This window comes from Hetaerina americana, unplaced genomic scaffold (genome assembly GCF_022747635.1).
Source record: "Hetaerina americana unplaced genomic scaffold, ioHetAmer1.1.p SCAF_6, whole genome shotgun sequence".
Classification (NCBI taxonomy): domain Eukaryota; kingdom Metazoa; phylum Arthropoda; class Insecta; order Odonata; family Calopterygidae; genus Hetaerina; species Hetaerina americana.
Window position 1 is genome coordinate 80,320,320 of NW_027287205.1, and position 19,863 is coordinate 80,340,182.

The 19,863-nt window shown below is 32.7% G+C and overlaps 1 protein-coding gene across 6 annotated transcripts in view; it reads left to right on the forward strand.

The window, feature by feature from the left end:
- RyR (Ryanodine receptor) overlaps positions 1-19,863 on the forward strand; it is a 161,304-nt gene that overhangs the window by 93,008 nt on the left and 48,433 nt on the right. For all 6 annotated transcript variants that reach the window (XM_071593416.1, XM_071593421.1, XM_071593418.1 and 3 more), the window contains 16 exons: positions 299-427; positions 1,691-1,850; positions 2,144-2,267; positions 2,441-2,642; positions 3,106-3,335; positions 3,526-3,628; positions 3,712-3,847; positions 4,026-4,107; positions 4,351-4,514; positions 6,238-6,427; positions 9,229-9,344; positions 10,243-10,400; positions 10,713-10,892; positions 11,836-12,126; positions 13,477-13,731; positions 19,528-19,640. In XM_071593416.1, the coding sequence (XP_071449517.1) occupies positions 299-427; positions 1,691-1,850; positions 2,144-2,267; positions 2,441-2,642; positions 3,106-3,335; positions 3,526-3,628; positions 3,712-3,847; positions 4,026-4,107; positions 4,351-4,514; positions 6,238-6,427; positions 9,229-9,344; positions 10,243-10,400; positions 10,713-10,892; positions 11,836-12,126; positions 13,477-13,731; positions 19,528-19,640 (2,633 nt within the window). The remainder of the gene's footprint in view (positions 1-298; positions 428-1,690; positions 1,851-2,143; positions 2,268-2,440; positions 2,643-3,105; positions 3,336-3,525; positions 3,629-3,711; positions 3,848-4,025; positions 4,108-4,350; positions 4,515-6,237; positions 6,428-9,228; positions 9,345-10,242; positions 10,401-10,712; positions 10,893-11,835; positions 12,127-13,476; positions 13,732-19,527; positions 19,641-19,863) is intronic.

Genomic DNA, 19,863 nt, shown 5'->3' on the forward strand with positions numbered 1-19,863 from the left:
TTTGGGTGTCAGGAGGGAGGGAAGTTGAGTGGAGCAATCTGAGAAAGTGATAGGTATCTTTTATAAAGGAAGGTAGGGAGTGAACTAAAGGTTGGAGGTTGTAGTCCATGAAGGCTATGCTGGGTCAGAAGTATTATTGTTTAGGATATATTTTTTTAAATAGCTGCTAGTTTTTCACAAAATATTTTCTAGTACATTTGTTATTCAAAAACCGAAAGTGGTATAAACTAATATTGTCATCCACCTCATTATAACCAATAAAAAGGTTTTGATTTCATTTTTTTTATCAATGCCATAGGAAAAAGAGCGATACAAGGAGCCGGTAAGGGAGTCTTTGAAGGCCCTGCTTGCACTGGGTTGGAGTGTTGAGCATACTGAAGTTGATATTCCATCAAACAATCGAAATTCTGGAAGGAGATCATCAAAGGTATTTATTAGTGTAAGATAAGCATTTTATGGTTAGGGCTTGAATTCTCTAAAGGTATCCCTCATTTTTCATGATTAAATAAAACCTTTCACTTTGTTAGAATCTTCATTTAAACTCCTTAAAGGGAATGGGTAATTAATATTAATAAAATAAAAAGCATTGTACCAATCACTTAATTCATAGACTGACTAAAATAAATAATATTTCCTTAAGCTATAAAAGGTTTTTTACACCACTGTTAAAAGTAAACAGGGGGAGGGGAAGTTGAGATTGGTGTGGTGATTTCCCCACAAATCACCACATCAATCTCAATTTTCCACCTTTTTTATTTATAAAGTGGTCAAAAACCATTTACGGCTTAAGGAAATGGTATTTGAAATAGTCAGTCTAAAGAGGCCATAAGCTCAATGTATCCTTCTCAATCTCATTTTTGGTAAATCAACTTGTTTAGTATATATGTATGTATGAAATTATTTCACTAATGTTACAGTTTTACATTGGATGAATTTTTGTTTTGATTTTTTGAAAAAAAACAGTGCACATAAATTAAGACTGTAAATGATAAGGGATAACTTTATTTACACACACCTTCATGAATATTGGGACTGTCCCAAAGGTAAGTATCACAATGCTCATCACCTTTTTTGGCTCAAAAGATGTTATCCACATAGAGTTTGTGTCTTGAGGGAAGATAATGAACAGTAATTTTTACATGGAAGTCTTCCAAAGGCTGTGGAAAAGAATTCAACAGATCAGGAAGGAGATATTTGCCAACTGGAGGCTGTAGCACAACCAAGTTCAGTCCAACCCTTCTGTTCTTATGATCGAGTATACCTGACGCAGTACAAGTTGGCAAGGCTGATCCAACAGCTCCAATGTGGCACTGAATGACTTCTTTTTGTTCCCAAAAATAAAAAGGAGCTTGAAAGGCAACCCTTTTGGAACACTCGATAACATCAAAGAGGCCCGTATGCCGGTTCCCGTCAATGACTTCCAGAAAGTGTTCTGTAACTGACAGAAGCACTGGCATCAGCACATCGATGCACAATGGTGCTATTTTTAAGAATTTTAGCAATTTACACTTTGATGCGCAATACATTTTCACCCCAGATTTATTGTACTTATTTTTGGGGCGAACTATGCTAATCATGAGCAATAAATTAACTAATCTATATTGCATATTTATTGTTAATCCCTCGGAATAATGTCTTGAAGTGCATCCGTTCAAGTATTTTTTCACAAAGTGTTTCCCCATTTCATTAGACTGGTGAAGGATCAGCAACTCCATTCAACTATCATCCACATCCTGTAGACATGACAAACTTAACTTTGAGCAGAGAAATGCAGAACATGGCTGAGCGACTAGCTGAGAACTCACATGACATCTGGGCTAAGAAGAAAAAGGAGGAGCTGGTCACATGTGGTATGTGTTTGAATACTTAATATGTATGCATCATTAAAACTAAATGTAAACATTTAAGCACTAGACTAGAATATTGTTAAATCTCTTTGTGGACATTTGAATTTAGAATATAACTGCTGTTGTCAGTTTGAGTACTACCTGAACATTGTTAAATGTAATCCTATGGCCTAGCTTTATTTTGTTTTTGAACTTTTTCAAGCATGCATTTGATGAATGTGTCTCCAATTAATATATCTTATATTTTTGATTGAGTAAATCTTTCAATCATCTTCAAAAAATGTTATGAATTTCAGGAGGTGGCATTCATCCTCAGCTGGTGCCATATGACCTTCTGACTGATAAGGAGAAAAAGAAAGATCGTGAAAGGTCACAAGAATTCTTGAAATATTTGCAGTACCAGGGTTATAAACTTCACAGGTATGCTACGAAAATGTATCCATGTTTTTTTTGTTCTTTGATGCATCTAAATATTTATTTTGCAATTTTACACTTCATCATCCTTTTTGCAAACTTCTAATTTCATTGCCAATGAGTTCCACCTTGGCAGCCTAGATGTGATATTATTCATTTTTGGATATTTGTCATTGCAGACCATCCAAGGCAGGATCTGATACCGAACAAGGTGCTGCAGGAGCCGCAGTGGAGCTTCGCTTTGCGTACTCCTTATTGGAAAAGTTGATTGCATACTTGGACACTGCTACAATAAACATGAAAATGTACAAGCCATCATCAACATTCAGTCGAAGGAACAGTTTTAAGACCTCTACACGAGACATCAAATTCTTTTCCAAGGTAAGTATTTTTCTTATCCCCTCTATCTTTGTATGGTTATGATATTTATTGCTTTTATTTCTGTTTAAATATTATATAATCCAGGGTTAGAGATGCTACGTATTAATTCACCCCAGAGTCATGTTTTTGTACTTCTTAGCTCATTAAAAAATTAATGTCTTTGAAGGGTTATTGAAAAAATGAAACGACAAAAACTTAGCTGCTTCTCTTAGCCCATTTGTATAAATGAGTTAGAACAGACTGTAAAACAAGACCAGAATAAAAGAGAAATCATGTGTAAAATAAAAGGGATCCCTATGGTCTTTTGGGTTTCATATTCTTTATGATACCAAGAGCATGTAACCCTCTTCAGAAACAAGTTACTTCTTTCATTTTAGATATTTAACCCTCATTGTCTATGTACAGGCTGGAGTTGGTATTACATTTGTGGGTATGGATAATCTCAATTGTTCATTACTTTCAGGTTGTGTTGCCATTGATGGAGAAGTACTTTAGTACTCATAGGAACTACTTCATTGCTGTTGCCACGGCTACTAATAATATAGGGGCAGCATCACTTAAAGAGAAGGAAATGGTTGCTAGTCTTTTCTGCAAGCTTGCAAATTTGTTACGATCAAGATTAGCAGCATTTGGCAGTGATGTAAGAATAACAGTTAGGTGCCTTCAAGTCCTGGTGAAAGGAATTGATGCAAAGTTAGTGTATTTTGTATTTTATTTGGTCTGGTGGGCATAAAATTGTTTTATCATACCTCAGGGCAATTATAACAAAACATGAATTACATATATGCATTGAATCTATGCATTAATTATATGTAGGCCATAAATTTTCATGTAATATTGATCTGCTTATTTTTAATTTATACTGTTTTCAATAATATTTCAGGTCTCTGGTTAAAAATTGCCCTGAATTCATTCGAACTTCAATGCTCACATTCTTTAATAACACTGCTGAGGATTTGGGCCATACCATACTAAATTTGCAAGAGGTAATTATTATTGTCATGGTTGTTTATTCTTTAATGCAGTTTTTATTATTTACGATACTAATATTTTCACTCATGACATTTAGGGTAAATACAGCCATTTGAGAGGAACTCATTTGAAAACCTCTACATCATTATCTTACATCAATGGAGTAATATTACCAGTATTAACTGCGCTATTTGATCATCTAGCAGCATGTGAATATGGCAGTGATCTTTTATGTAAGTATTATGATAATGCTAATAATATTATGTGCTAGAATTGATTCTATAGTTTATATGTTATGTTGACTTGAGTAATTTAAATATTGATTTAGACATAAATTAATATTTCAAGAATTTTTAAATAAGTTTATATTTGTCATATTTAAAACCACCCTGAAATCATGTTATGTTTCAGTGGATGACATCCAGGTTGCATCATACAAAATGCTTAATAGCTTGTACACCTTGGGTATTGATGCCACTCTCACAAGAGACAGGTGAGATATAATAATAATTTAAGGACATTTTATTGAATTAATAATGTCGATTGTTTAGGTTAAAACTCTCATATAAAAGGAGAGAAGAAAGAGATAAATTATAAATTATTTCCAATATATCTTCTTTTCAATAACTTTTTGTTACAGTAGTGCTATATATCAATAGGTGGTAAGTTTTTTTGATGTGCTCATAATTGTTAAATGATGCTAGAAACCATTTACATTTTATGTTTGGTTTTTCAGGAAGTACCTGAAAACTGAAGTAGAGAGGCATCGGCCAGCCCTTGGAAGTTGTCTTGGTGCATTTGCGTCAACTTTCCCCGTTGCCTATCTTGAACCGCACCTCAACAAACATAACTTATTTTCTATTCATCATCGCCTTGCTGATCACTCTCTAGAAGCACAAGGTAGCTAAATCATCAAGAAAATCAATAAATGCACAGTAAAATTATAAAAGTGCCTTTAATCCAAATGGGGAATATTCTCTCTGAAATAATTCCCATGGGATTTGAATCTGAATCCCTAAATTTTAGGCTAAGTTTATTAAGTCAATTAAGCTGGTAATTTGAGCGATCATTAGTTCATCGGAGCATCTTGATCCTTTAAATATTTTAGAAATTATCAGTGTAAGGGGACATCTCAGCAGTTTAATTTGTTTAGTTTGAGGGATTCAGGTTTGAATTTCAGCCAAGGTGAATGGTTTTTACACTTTGAAATTCTTGTATATGTGTGCACATCAGTAAGTGACTCCACTGAAGTTACTGCTGCAGCTTTTCCCAATTTCTTTTGACTATTTAAATGATTATACATGTATGTGATGTATAGTTTATGGTTGATGAGAAAACGGAAAATAAATAGTTTGTGTTTTAGATATGATTAGAGATGGTAAGAAAAAAATTGAAATTAAATGGTGAAAATGTCATGGGAGAGAAAAGTTGGAAATATTTCCTTGTGCAATTTTGTTTTTTTTAAGTGTTCCATTAATGTGATTAGAATGGTAAATAATTTACTGAGGGTGGTAAAAGATCAGGCAAACATGGGAGATAATATAGCAGGGAGAACCATAATATTACTAGCAGTTTTGTATATGAACCAATATCCACTGGTTAAGGATTGCGATAGATTGTAATGCCAACATGTTTGCAAGCATCCTGGTGGACAGTTCACATGATGCCTGGTGTCTAATAACTCGGGATTGGGGTCCCATCTGGTAAATGTGCATACTTGATCATATTGTTAAATATATTTTATGAATTGTAATGAGTAAAAATAACTCTGAAATTTTATTTTAGGTCTCTTAAAAATTCAACCGAATTCTGCTCCAAGGGTTGTTTTTATTTTACTGATTGGCAAAGGTCATATTGCTTTAAATTTGACAGAATCAAAAATTAACAAGCGGACGAAATATATTCATTGTAACCATATCTATCATGTAAATGAGCTAGGTCTTGAGCTGAAGTGTGCACCATATCTCCATCAGTGGTTGGCTGGTAGAAGAGACTCCATAGTCTCAATCTCGCCCCAAAATAAAGGTGTTATCTCTCTCTATCAGTCCTTTAGGTGGAATGGATGTTGCTTGCATTTTAGGATGTACATGGGCAACTTAGATTAGATGTAGCATTCAAATAGTGTTTTGCCTGATATTGATTCATTTCAAAATTATGCTGTAATCTTTTTAACTATCCCCTAATTTTTTGGTTAAATTTGTTGACACCTTGTGTATATATATTTTTCACAAAAGATCTATGGTATGAAGATCACTCAAAATACGTTTTTTGTGAGAACTCCTAGACCTGCCACAAAAAACCTAATAAAATATCATCTCCTACATGCGAGGTAGTGTCATCATTTGAAGTGCTTACACACATGAACTGTACTTATGTCAAAGCGTTCATAATCCCACATTGCATATGCAGTGGTTTTGAATTTGTTGAAAGAAAGTAAATATTTTGACCACAACTGAAGTATGCAATGGTGTGGTTGTTTGAAAAGGATTGTATTTTGACTCATTGCGTTTGAATGTATGTTTCTCCTTTCTTTTAAATGCACTTCTCTGAATTTTTTAATGCTTGAAAACAGCACCATAAACTGAGACTAGCTGAAGTTGTGACTTTTTTATTTTTGCCACAGATGTCATGTCAAAGATGGAATCTAGCATGCCAACCTTAGAGGCAATACTGAGTGAAGTGGACCAGTTTGTGGAATCTGAAAAGGTCTACACTGACATGCCTCATGTTATTGATGTCATCATGCCAATGTTATGTGCATACTTACCATTCTGGTGGTCACAAGGTCCTGATAATGTCAGTCCAACTGGAGGGTGAGAAATTTTTTCATCTATTTGTTGTCACTTACATATGTTATGCCATATTTTACATTTTTGATGTTTTTTGTCTGTAGGAGCGCAATATTGACAAAATTTTTCCCCTGATTAGCTACTACCATTAAAATTCTTAGATAATTAGTAGATTTTATGAGGATGACTGGCAGGTGAGATCGCTAGCCTCACAGGAGATACATGATAGGTAGGATTAAATTTAGCTGTGGGAGGATGGAAAGCATTCTAGCATTGTTATTATTATTCTACTCTAAAGAAAAGGTTCCAATTGATTCTGAGTCATATGTGCAATTTGACTGATGAAGTATTATTCTCAAAATTCTCTCAAAGTGGTAACCAAATAGGCAAGAAACAATCAGTTGGCCTGAATTAAAGATTAGTATTTTTTCAACTTGCAAGAGGTTAAAGATTGCTCCATTTTTGAATCTCATTCTCAATGCCTAAGAAAACCAATCTCTTGGAGCAACCCACACAGCGTCATGGTGCCTTGCATCTACTACTTAATCCCCACTAATGTGCTTTCAAACTTAATCCCACTGCATTGTTGACTAAAAATATCATATTTATGCATACCAGATATAGCGAATTGCCTGGAGTTACATTCAAAAACTCTTATCACTGGTGTTGAACTATTGCCAATTATATACCACTTTACCATCACCAACCCTACCTGTTCTGTAGTCCCAGAAGCTGTTATTCTAGACCACAGAAGGTATGATGGGGAATTCCTACTTAAGAACCCTATTCAAGGCAATGGCCATTGCAGAAGTCATTGTGTATTCTTGCATTGATGCTATTTGTAGAGAAGTGACCTGGTGGTGATTCACTTAAATTCTCATATAGGTTTCGCCATAGTGCATGAGGATATTTCTCTGTGAAGGGGTTTATTCAAAGTAAATAGCAAGCATTGCCCTTAGCCCCAATATTTACCTATCCTCCTACTTATTAATACTTAGTGCCACACTTGCAATTATAATGTGTTATATGTTATGTACATGCAAAAAAATAGATGAATTATATAATTGCTTCTCTACATTTTATAACCATTGTTGTCATTCCCCATGTATCTTGCATTAAAAGGTAAACCAACCCAACCTAAGCTATACAAGTGGTTACACTTAACTATAATTGTCTCCCTGTAACATAATGGAAGATATGCGCAAGATGCCTAGCCATCTTGAGAAGTATCTTGTACATTTGGAAATATTTTGCTCTTACACCAGTTTTAAATGTTGAGATAAATATGACCTGTCAGCTAATAAGAACTACTACATGTATGTTGTCAAAATAATTGCTACTGTTGAGTTAAAAATTTAATTATTAATTATGTGTATGTCCAACTCATCCATGTATTCCTGTGGCAGCCACCCTATGCCCTGAGTTAATGGTAATTTGGGGTAATCCATCTGCTCTATACATTTGTTGCTGGCTTCGAAGGAGTAAATTAATGAAATGCTTATGCTTATGCATGCAACCATTAGCTTGGTTATAATTATTTTTTATTAATAAAAATATTTATTGTTCGTTAAGTATATAAAATGCAATGGACCTCTTCAAGGCAATGTTTGAATTTTGCTATTTTTTTATGCATCCATTAATGCTTGGAAAGGAAAGATATTAAAAATGGATGGCCTCTGTAAAAATGTTCTTGTTAATGCAATGAAAAACTTTGATGTAATGTATGTTAGTAATTGGCTGGTTCAGCTCTTCAGTTCTTGGTTCGATCGCTCCTTGAGATTATATTCAGAATCAGAAACAAATTGAAAAAGATTCATTCCAAAAACACATGTTTACCATGTTAAGTGGTTTTTGTATAGGATAGTAATGTCCTCCCCACTCCATCAAAGATAACATGAACATTTTTAGATAAAAGTATCATACTGTGTTGATCCTTACACCTATATTTCATTCTGTCACAAAAATCAGTGTTCCATCAGTATTTGCTCCATAATTTTCCGTGAGATTTGGGAAGCTCTGAGGGCTCAAGATTTATTAAATAGTTAGAAAATAAGAGGAATTGTAATGTTACTCCTGCTTAGGTTGTAATTATTTTATTGGCTTCTTAAGCTGTAGATAAATGCTATAACAAAGTCATAAGGGATATTCTAATGGATGAGAATTTTATATGCATAATACCTTGCAACCCCTTTAATTTTTAAAATTCAAGCATGAAAGTTGGTAGACTAGACATCTGTAATCCTTATTCATTTCAGTTATTGGAGTAGAAAAAATTGACATGAAGGGTGTCAATCCTTAAACATGTTTTGTGCTTGTAATATCTGGAAACAGCTTGTTATGCATCAGAATCAACAGTGCTAAGGAATGTGCGATACTGACCTGACTTATCTAATCATTTCTATAAAATATCTAATGAAACAATTGTCATGCAGTTTGTGCACCTATAAATCATGTTATTTTTTTCCTTTTTAATCTTTTAGTTTTGAAACTTATTCAAAATACTCCTCAAACAGTAATTTTGCAAATTTTATGCAAAACTTTGCAATAGCATGAAACGTATCATAATCCACGTATAAATTCACTTTAGCTATTGTTGCTGAAACTGAAAACCAAAACTAAGAACTGGGCTGATATGGGAGCTAGCAAAAAGTGGAACCAACCCATCACTAAAGTATATTCTTATAAAAGTCACCTTTTCGAATAAAAAATAAATTCTAGTGGGAATTACTTTTATTTATTTCTTTAAGAGAAGTCTATTTTGGCCAAGCAATTGCAATACACAATCTTACTGAAGTAATAATATGCTGATATTTTTACGCCCACAGAAATCATGTCACAATGGTGACAAGTGAGCACATGAATCAGCTGTTGAAGAGTGTTCTCAAATTGATTAAGAAGAACATTGGCAATGAAAATGCCCCTTGGATGACCAGAATAGCAGGTTAGATGGGTATTTTTTTTCTTTTTCAAATGCATTTATTTCCATCTTATTCAAGTGTACTTACAATCAATTATTAGATAAATTTTAGCCCGTGGATATACTTTTAATTTACTTTCTATTATTCTGTGACTTTCTCAGAATTAACCCTCAGAAGCTTTTGTCAAGAATGATTGTGGTAATTAAATTTTCCTTCACATAGGTGTGTAATAAAACCTCATTGTTTCAATCCTGCTTAATTCTAAATATCACTTGATTCCCTATGCCGAAGCATAGGAATCTTATATGCATTTCGGTATGGATAACGCAGGATACATGAAAATTAAAATTCAAAGTCATTATTTGGTTGTACATCATTTCAAAGTTCCCCCAACATTTTTTACTTGAATATTGCAAAATTGTGTATTCATGATAAAGGTATTGCATTGCTGCTCTTCATTTTCTCTGATTTCTTTGCTAGAGCAATAGAATGAAATAATATTTATAGGAAAGATACAAATAGATGCAGCATTTTATACTCAAATTGATATATTCATTACAAAATTTGCTTTACACTTTTGGTATGCAATACAGTTGGCTGACCAACTCAATGCAGGAGAGCAGAGTTCATGGCCAGACCTGTTCTGATCGTCAAATAATGAGGTTTTGCGGTATTGAAAGATATTTCTAAGGAAATGTAATTACAGCATTTATGATTTCATACTTTTTGTACACCCATGATGGAATTAAGATGTTAAAAGAATGGACCTGAACACTTTTAATGTGCTCATAACCATTCTTTAGAAATGTCTAGTTTTAGAAGTTCCCTAAAAAATTATAACATTTATATGCAACAAGCATGACTACATCATCTAATTATTTACTCTTCAAATAAATGATTTTTATAATTTGAATTTTTTAGCATATACCCAGCAAATCATTATCAACTCCTCTGAAGAGTTGCTGAAGGACCCATTCCTTCCCCTTGCTGAAAGAGTAAAGAAACGCACGGACAGTATGTTCCATAAAGAGGAATCTTTGAGAGGCTTCATCAAATCATCCACTGATGACACATCTCAGGTAAAATACATGTAGGATATTAATACTACACAGTTTTGTAAGTTTGACGCAAGAATACTCAAATGACTTTGTAATTATTAAGAGATGTATATTTAAAGACACTATCGCGAGTGTAAATAGTTTCCATGTGTCCAGTATTTTAGTGTATTTACATAGCATTGTACATTAAAATGGATCATATGTCTTAGTGCATATTTAATTAATAAAAAAAACTCAAGAAGACTGTAATTGATTTCTGTCTTTAATGTTGAAAGTTAATTCAATTTTAGTTCCTGCATTAGTTAAGATGTAATTGTTTAACTATTATTTCAGGTTGAAACCCAAATTCAAGAAGACTGGCAGCTTCTTGTCCGAGATATTTATGCATTTTATCCTCTACTTATTAAGTATGTTGATTTACAAAGAAATCATTGGCTGAGGCACAATATAGTTGAGGCTGAAGAACTGTACAACTATGTGGCTGAAATATTCAACATTTGGTCAAAGTCTCAGGTAATTTAAGTAGATGGTGCTATAATTACATTTTGGAAATCAGTTTATTTACTGTAATTAATAACAAGTTTTTGCATTGAAATGCTTAGTACTCAACTATTATTTTTCACTGTGTGAAGTTGTAATTGTATTCCTATTTTGGAGCACCTCTGGATCCCTATATCTTAATGAGATTGTGTGCCGGATATTTATATCATATGTTTCTTTTAAGTTAAGCAAATTTTGATGGTACTTATTTTTTACTTTAAATTGTTATGAGTAATCACAGTCATTATATATCACAAGTTTAGATCCCACCCTTGAATTATTTAAAATCAAATATAGTTTGAAGAATGAACAATTTCCATAGTATTAGTAATTCATCGATAGAAATACTCTTTTTTGGCAAACAATACTCGGAAAATATTTATTAAGGTCAGAAAACAATGAAAAAATGAGTGGTTTTGGATGTATAATATTGGAGCATGTTGGAAATTGGAGAAATGTTGTTTGATTCCAATCCTTTCTCATTGAGCATAATCTTCAAACCCTTTCACACAAATTATTTTAAAGATGGTCATGAAGAATCATGAATGAAACACCAATATTTGTACATTTGCTATCAGAAGTATGTTCCTTGTTCTTATTCATCGATACTGGTTTCCATGATGTATTTAATTTTCAATCTTAGGAAAAAAGTTTGTCAGGACTCATTTTTCTAATTTTCTCTGCATATAAATTAGTTTCCTATGAATTTTTCTGAACCTAATATTTTATCCCCCTAATCTTAGATCTTCAGCTACCAACAAATCATCCTACTATCAGAAATGGATATGTTATTCCAAATGAAATCTTACATCATGCACAGACTTCCAGAGATTTATTTTTATTATTTATAATATACATATGTTTTCTTGTACGTGATTATGGTAATTTATAATATTTTGCTTTCTAATGTCCATAGTACTTCCTACGAGAAGAACAAAACTTCATCTCAGTCAATGAAATTGATAATATGGTTCTGATAATGCCTACGTCAGCAACAAGGCGCACTGCAAGTTCTGCTGAAGCTGGTGCCCCAGGTGGTGGTGGCAAGAAGAAGAAGAAGCATAGGGATAAGAAAAGGGATAAGGACAAGGAAGTGCAGGCCAGTTTGATGGTGGCCTGCCTCAAAAGGCTGCTGCCTGTTGGCCTAAACTTATTTGCTGGGAGAGAGCAAGAGATGGTTCAGCATTGCAAAGACAAGTTCCTCAAGGTATCCTTTATGAACAAGCATTTTAGCAATACATTTGAAAATACCTTGCGCGGTCAGTCTCCAGATTATGGACACCCTGACCTGCCATGCATTCAGTGTTTACATCTGGGTTTCCAACGTAGAGGATAATATACAGTTAATTAATTGAGGAACTAATTTCTTTTGCACATGTAATTAAAACTGCATAGTGTATGTAGTTTATTCGTCCAGTATATTTGCCATAATGGAAGTCTAATTGTTTTTAATGGTTCCTTATGCTCAAAAGCACCTATGTCTTGGCTGTTTTATTTGGTTTTGATTGCTCTGAATTGTGAAGAAATCTATCCTATAGACATCCTCCGGTATGTTTCTGGTCCATCGTAGGGATCGCCTTTATATCATCTAAAGTTTATTTTCAATGAGTTAAAAAAAATTAAAATGCTGTATAATCTGTGTATAGATTATCCCCGCTACCCTTTTTCAAACACCTCAACATTTTAATGACATAACAATTGTTTAGATAATTTAATCAAATTTGTTGATACTTTTAAAAAAGGAAAGTTAGAAAGACTTTGGCTTCCTAAAAAGTTTTTAATTTCACAAAATGAAGAGCTGCTAACAGTATTTAATGTTTTAATCTTAGCATTTTTGTACTATCCACCCTTTCCCTTTTATAATTTACCTTGCATTCATTAGCCCTGGGAATTGAATATATTCCTATTTGGTGAGCAAATATGTTAGTTTTACTCTGGAACAAGTAAGTCATTAACTATCTACAATGCATTATATTAATTGGTGTATCATATGAAAAATATGAATCCATATCGGCATCCTTTATAAAAATTCATCGTTCCCCAGTTGTTTGTTTCTTTCCTGGCTATGGGATTGGTTTTGCTTTCTGCTATGCATTTGGTTAGATTGTATTTGTGTTCACGTAAATCTACAATTCTACTCTGAAAAATGGCTGAAAAAATGTGCTTTTCTTTGCTAAAAAAACAGTAATTATGCGTGTAAAATGAAAAAGGAGAATTCCTCGGTATATTCGTTTATAAAAGGATCATATGTTTTGCATACTTTACTGTACATTTAAAAATAAGTGGCAACCTTTTATAATTGGAATATATTTTGATAAATTAGTAAAAAATTTATTCACCTCAATAGTTTGCAATTTATGAACTAATTCAAACTTCAAACTCATTCAATTGGATGTGTGGATCACCTTCATGTACTTACTTGTCTCAATTTTGTTGGAAAAATCAATGGGATAAATTGAGTTGCCCTGTTGTATGAAAATAATTTTAATATTCATTGCATGAATCTTCATAAATGATGCTCGTGAGGTTCATTTGGAATCACTTTAATTCGTTCTAGAAAATGGCTGAATATGAAATAATGGAGTTTGCGAAGACACAGCTAACCCTTCCTGATAAACTTGACCCAGCCGATGAGATGTCTTGGCAGCATTATCTTTATTCAAAGCTTGGGTCCAAGAAGAGCACAGACTTGCCGGCATCAAATTCTGGTACCACCACTGTAATGCCATCAGAAGGCAAGGGTCAGCAGCAAATTGATGAGGTTGTTGAGCGAATAGTGGCAATGGCTAAAGTTCTGTATGGCCTTCATATGGTGAGTGTGACTATCGTTGTCATTTTGACCTTTTATGTATGGGCTAACAAAAAAAGTATTAGGTGTAATTTCTTTCAGTGGAATGAATGTGGGAGGTAGTCTCTTGTTTTAAAGAATGTAAGTAGGTAGTAATACATGTAATCTTGTGAGTTAAAGCCTAATGTTAAATGATATGTATTTTTTATTGATTTTTTCTATTGTATTTCTATTTTAAATCCTTGTAATTTTGGTGCTTATATGGTCTTGGCTTCATGTCATCGGCTTTTTTGGGCTCTACTTTGAAATTTCATCGATTTTTGTTTTCATTTGTCATTCTAGGACTGCTCAAAAGGTTTTATAAGTGGTTCTGATGAAAATATTACTGAATAGTATATACTTGAGTTCAAAAGTGCAATTTTCCGAGAAAGCTACGGAAAGGCTTAGAAAGTTATTAATTTAAGGATAGAGCTTGAAAGTAAAAGAAACTTAATTTTACTATGATAATAGCAGAATTCTCTTGCTAATGTAATGGTTAGATATTTATTGTTTTTATATTTATTTATGCTATTTAGTTGTATGTAAATGTAAAATTAAATTACCTTGGTACCATAGGGCAGAAGCTACTTTATTTTTATTAAAGGCTATCTAAAAGTCTACAGTTCAAAAACCATCCAAACATTCAGTAAAGTTGTTACACACAAGACACTGAGATGGAAAATTAATGCGTATATCGTTGTAAGGGGTTCAGGTCTTTTGAACCAGTTCCCATCAGTTAGTTGCTATCATTGCTAACGCTATCACATTCACATGGATGTACATATATGCACGTATTAATTTATTATCATTCTTAATAAATACATACAGTCCTGATAAATTTCAAATGATAATTCATCAAATATGCATACAGTGATCTTTGTCTTTTTTTGTATATCATCTGTGTTTTTAATTGTATATTAGTTAGAACAAGATTATAAGGACTGAGCATATGTATTCATGAGCCTAGAAATCACAGCTATATTAATATACATGATATGCCCGAATGCTTATGTATAAGTTACGATACATCTGTTACTGATATATCTAATTCCAACTAAACATTTTTTACTGTCAGCTGATTTATCTATCAAGTAAAAATTCTATCATAAAACAATAATGTAAATCAAAGAATTGTACTGGAGACCACAAGCAGGCAGTTATAACATAGGTACCTGCTTGGTTCCAACAAAATTGATACACATGACGGAACTAATATATCTATAATTTGATGTAGATAAGCAACTCTTTTCAGAATTGCTCAAGTTCAATTTTGTGAGTGATAATTGCAATAATTAATGTTCCAAATCCAAATTTCACTCCTTTCAGCTCTTTATCCTTATAACTTTATTTCATTTACAGAATTCTGATACTCTCTTTTTAAAACTGAGCATTGAGACACAGGTCAGCATTGCTATGAACTCCATGCAATTGGCAATTGTTCCATTGAATTTTTTAACTTTTCCCAACTTTATGATGTGCTACCCTAAAGTTTCAAAATTTTACTCCAACAATTATGCCCTCATGTCTCATCAGTCAAGTTTAAATGCCAAATACCTATAAATCAAGGTTTGATTTTTGGGAAAATGTGTGAGTCACCAGGGAGCAAGTTCCAACGGGAAGGGAGGTGGGAAATAGCTGTGTTTTTGACTGCTAGGAACAGCCGGACATTGTATAGATTGGGTCCTAAGGGAATTTTCATGGTTTTAAAACCAAATCATCATTCTACATCATAGCTTCATTTGTGACTAATTTTACCTCAGCCAACTGAAATCGTTACAATAAAACTTTTCCAACTTACAAACAGAAGTATATCCTCTAATTGCCAAAGAAAAGTTCCCTTGGTAATGTATGTATAATGAAAGAGAAATGAAAAATCTCTTATGGCTTAGTTACACATTAATTGTTCCGAGTAAATACATTTGTGTCATGGTTTCAAGAGAATTTCAGAATAGTGAATAATGCACCAAACAGTCTGCAATTTACGTGACTGCTATTTCTCATTCATTATAAAAATGTCCTAGGTGTTGAATTGTAATCAGATAGTTGTACTGGGTAATTTTACTGGATTCCCATACTGAGACTGTAGTTTCTAATCCCATTAATTGTATGCTTTCAAGTGAAATTTTCTGTTAGGAGGGATCTTAAACTGTGGACTCAAATCCATTCTTTAATATTAGAAGAAATGCCATACTAACCTGGTATTGTCTTCATTGGTAGACTGGATTATCCCTATCCTATGTTCCCTAAAGTTATCATTTCCACCAATTCAACCTCTCTCTACGTAGCAGCAGAGATAGCTTCAGATGCCTTTGACCTTATATAATAACTACTTCTACCTAATGTTACTTGAATATCTCTCATTAATGTCACTGGGATGGTTTATTAGTATCATATTCATTGAGATAGGGAATTATTTTAATTTAACAATGTTTTTGAGCTGTTTTCCCGCTAGCTATTTAGAGCTCATGAAATCACTTTGACTGTCTAAACTTTAGCTCAATGAGGCCTATGTTTGACTTTTTGACCATCAATCAAAATAGGCTTAAGACTTTCATGCCATCATCCTCATCATCATAATTAAATGGTTCCTTATGCATGGTTTTATTTATTTGCTATCATTTTACCAACTGATTTTTATTTTTTTCTTGCTTATTAATGCATTAATATTATTTTAGGTAACCATTAGATAGGCAAGATAAATTGCTTTCATGATTTACGTAATGTCATTATCTGGAAAGAGACTCATTTACTTAGTTTTGTCAACTTGCAGAACATGCTTCATATTTCTTACTTTTTATTTTTGATTATGAGTTAGCCACTTAAAGCTTACAAATATACTTGGCATGAGTCCTCATATGAGCATGAGAGATGCTTCTGCTCAGTTGCCTTCTACTTTTGGCTTTGATTTTAATATATAGTGTGATAGTGGAGCATAAAAAATATTAAGACAACTTCTTTGGAGAAACAAATATAGGTATGTTATGTGTTAATTAGAATTATAGCTATGAGTAAGAAATGCTACCAATCAGATGTCTTACCCTTTTTGACGTAATGTAACCATCTTTGTAATATCCTCAGCAATTCAATTGGCAAGTAGTTACTCTCTCTAATGTTTTTGAAATTCACCATGAACAAGATGCTGTCAAAAATTTGAAAAAAAAAATCTTTTCTATCATGTGATCGTCATGTCATTTTTTTGTATTGAATAACTCTTCTTTCAATGTTTAGCGGCAAAGTTTTTGTGAAGTGATTTACATGTCATTTTAAATTTGAAGTACAACTGTACTGTATGTCTTCTATATACTCGTATATTTGAAATATATGGCTTGAATGAAAACCTTCGTGGGTTCACTGGTATCAGATGGTTTACATCTACATATGTCATCTGCCCCCTGACTTGTCAATTACTAATCTGTTACACCTGTTTCAGGGAAATGACCATATTATATACACGGTTTCCATTGAATAGATTAAGCATTACTTAAAAAAATAATGAAGGTTAAACATTTTTACAAGAGCTCAACCTTTTATAATTGAATACAGTGATTAATCATTGAGACGTATATGTACATAGAATTAATCATTGTAAAGAACCTTTAGTTCATGAAAATATTTCAAATAAATCAATCATATTTAATTGGAATTCACATCCCTTGATTCCTTCGAGTGAGTGAAGTATTAGTGGAAATTTATACACATGAATCAGTATACAATCCATCTCTACATTTTGTCCATGGGAATTTCAGAAGGTACATATTTCCTAAATCAATGCTTCCTGCACCTGATGAAGTTAATTTTTTTTGGTATCAACAGCTATTATAGTAATTTCATCATTAAAGTTAAATTATTTGCACGAGTAAAAATAAATTGCAGTGATTTATTGATGCAGTTTTTGTTATATATTTTTATATAAATGGTGTGACATTAGAAATTAAACATACTTACAGAAATTTGTAAGTAAGTTTTAAGGATTATCAAAATAGGTGAGAGAAAGTGATTTTGGAGTTAATGCTTCATGCTAATAGGCAATGAAATTTCATATAGAAGCAAAGATGAAATAATGAAACATGAATTATCTGGGCAAGTAACAATTAAACATAAATTAAAACATTCTTATTAAGTAAAGAAATACCAATTATTGTGGATCAAATTTCCATATTTAATCTTTTATGGTAAGTTTGATGCTGAGTAGAATCATAGTTTAAAAATTATGGTGAGAACTGCTTAATCAGACAGCAGCACTTAATGACTAAATACTTTGCTATTTGTGCATGGGTATATGTATATGTTACAGAGAGTCCAATTTAAACTACCTTCCATTTGAATTCATTTAATGTGTATTATGAAATAGGCAGAATTAGAATTAACTAGTTCTTAGGTATAGTGATAAGCTTAGTCTCTTTATGAATAATTTTTCTCAAATTGTTATTTAATGCAATTCTGATACTATAGAAATGTTTTGGTGTGCTCAAATCCATGTGGAAGTAGTGTATTAACATAGTTTCCACTCCTGTCTTTCCAAGCTCATGTGTTCATGTAATCTTTTTACAGTTGCGATTGGCAATTTACACCTAGTCAACCTGTAAAACATACGATACAGAGTTAGAAGAGGAGGGTGCTGTATGAGAATGTAAAACACACTCGTACATGACAGTAGTGGAATAGGTGCCAGCTGACATACTCTCTTATAATAAATGTTGTATATTATGCCTGCCAGATCATATAATGACCTGCTTGACCATAATTTTATGTTTATACGTTTATGTGCTGTTTGCACTTCTCCTCCTTCCTCTTTTTCTGGATACATATGTTGATTCTGATCGTTAATCCTTTTCTTCTCTTGCTTTCCCTTCCACCTTTGTTATTAGATTCCTAATTCTTTCACTGAAGTAGGCCACTGCTAGTGGATGCCATTAAGTGTTTTAAATGTGTTTTGAATACCTACCTCCCCATTTAAATTTGCCATAAACAGATATTTTTCAATTAAGTGTTAGCACAATTCTTATCCCTACATATGTTATGCACACTCGTGTGATAAAGGTTAAGATATATAGTATGAGTATGCTCAAATTTGAAAAAATATTAATTGAGGCATGTCCATGAGGTTTTGATCTTTCACAGACTATTTTACTAGTAATTATGGTACTGATTGCTACAGTAAGAGACTTTATTTTAACAAAATACTGCCTTTTTAAAATGATTTTAAATGAATTTTGAACAAATATTTGTCCTTTGTTTTCTAATGTTTATTCTTTTTTATTTGAATGCTAAAAAAATATTCCACAAGGTTAGTTCACCATTATTTTCACTTTAATATCACTTTGCTTATAAATGTAATATAAATACATTGCTTTCTTTGTTTACCCTAGGCTTACCATTTTTTCTATAAATTCAATAATGTATGTATCCATATATTTAGGCATCCAAAATCATTTTTATTATGCAGTAACATAAATTTACTTTAAATGAGTCCTATTTTCATTTTTATGGTACACTTATTTTTGATTGTGTGAAGTATTTATGCTTTTGTTCTCATTTAGCTATTTTTTAATCATTTGATATGCTTGAGAGACGAGTTATAAATAGTATAACGTTAATACCGAGTACTTTTATAATGATTCCTCAAATTCTTTAAGAAGGGCTAGAAAAGTCCTCTAATTTTCATATTATTTCTTTTAAGCTTTGTAAATCCTGCACTTTGTTGTATGACTCCTTGTTTTTCTTTGTTTGGTTTTATTTTTATAGCTGTTGTAAATTATAGTTTTGTTTATTTCTGAATAGATTGACCACCCTCAACAGCAAAGTAAGGGAAGCTATCGCTCAGTTGTTTCCACGCAGAGGAAGCGAGCTGTGATTGCCTGTTTCCGCCAAACGTCACTGCATTCTCTTCCAAGGTATTAGATGAGAAAAAAAGTGTGAAAATTAGCTATCATACAATTCTCTTCTCTACCTACGACTGCAACCTAATCCTTGTTCTCCATGGGTAGTAACACAACCCTTTGTGCACAACCCTGTTAATTATGTTTATGCAACATGTAGTGACTGTGGCGGAAAGTTGTAAGTGACATGATCTTCACAAGGGACTTTTCCATTGTGAATTTTTTTATTTTTGCATTA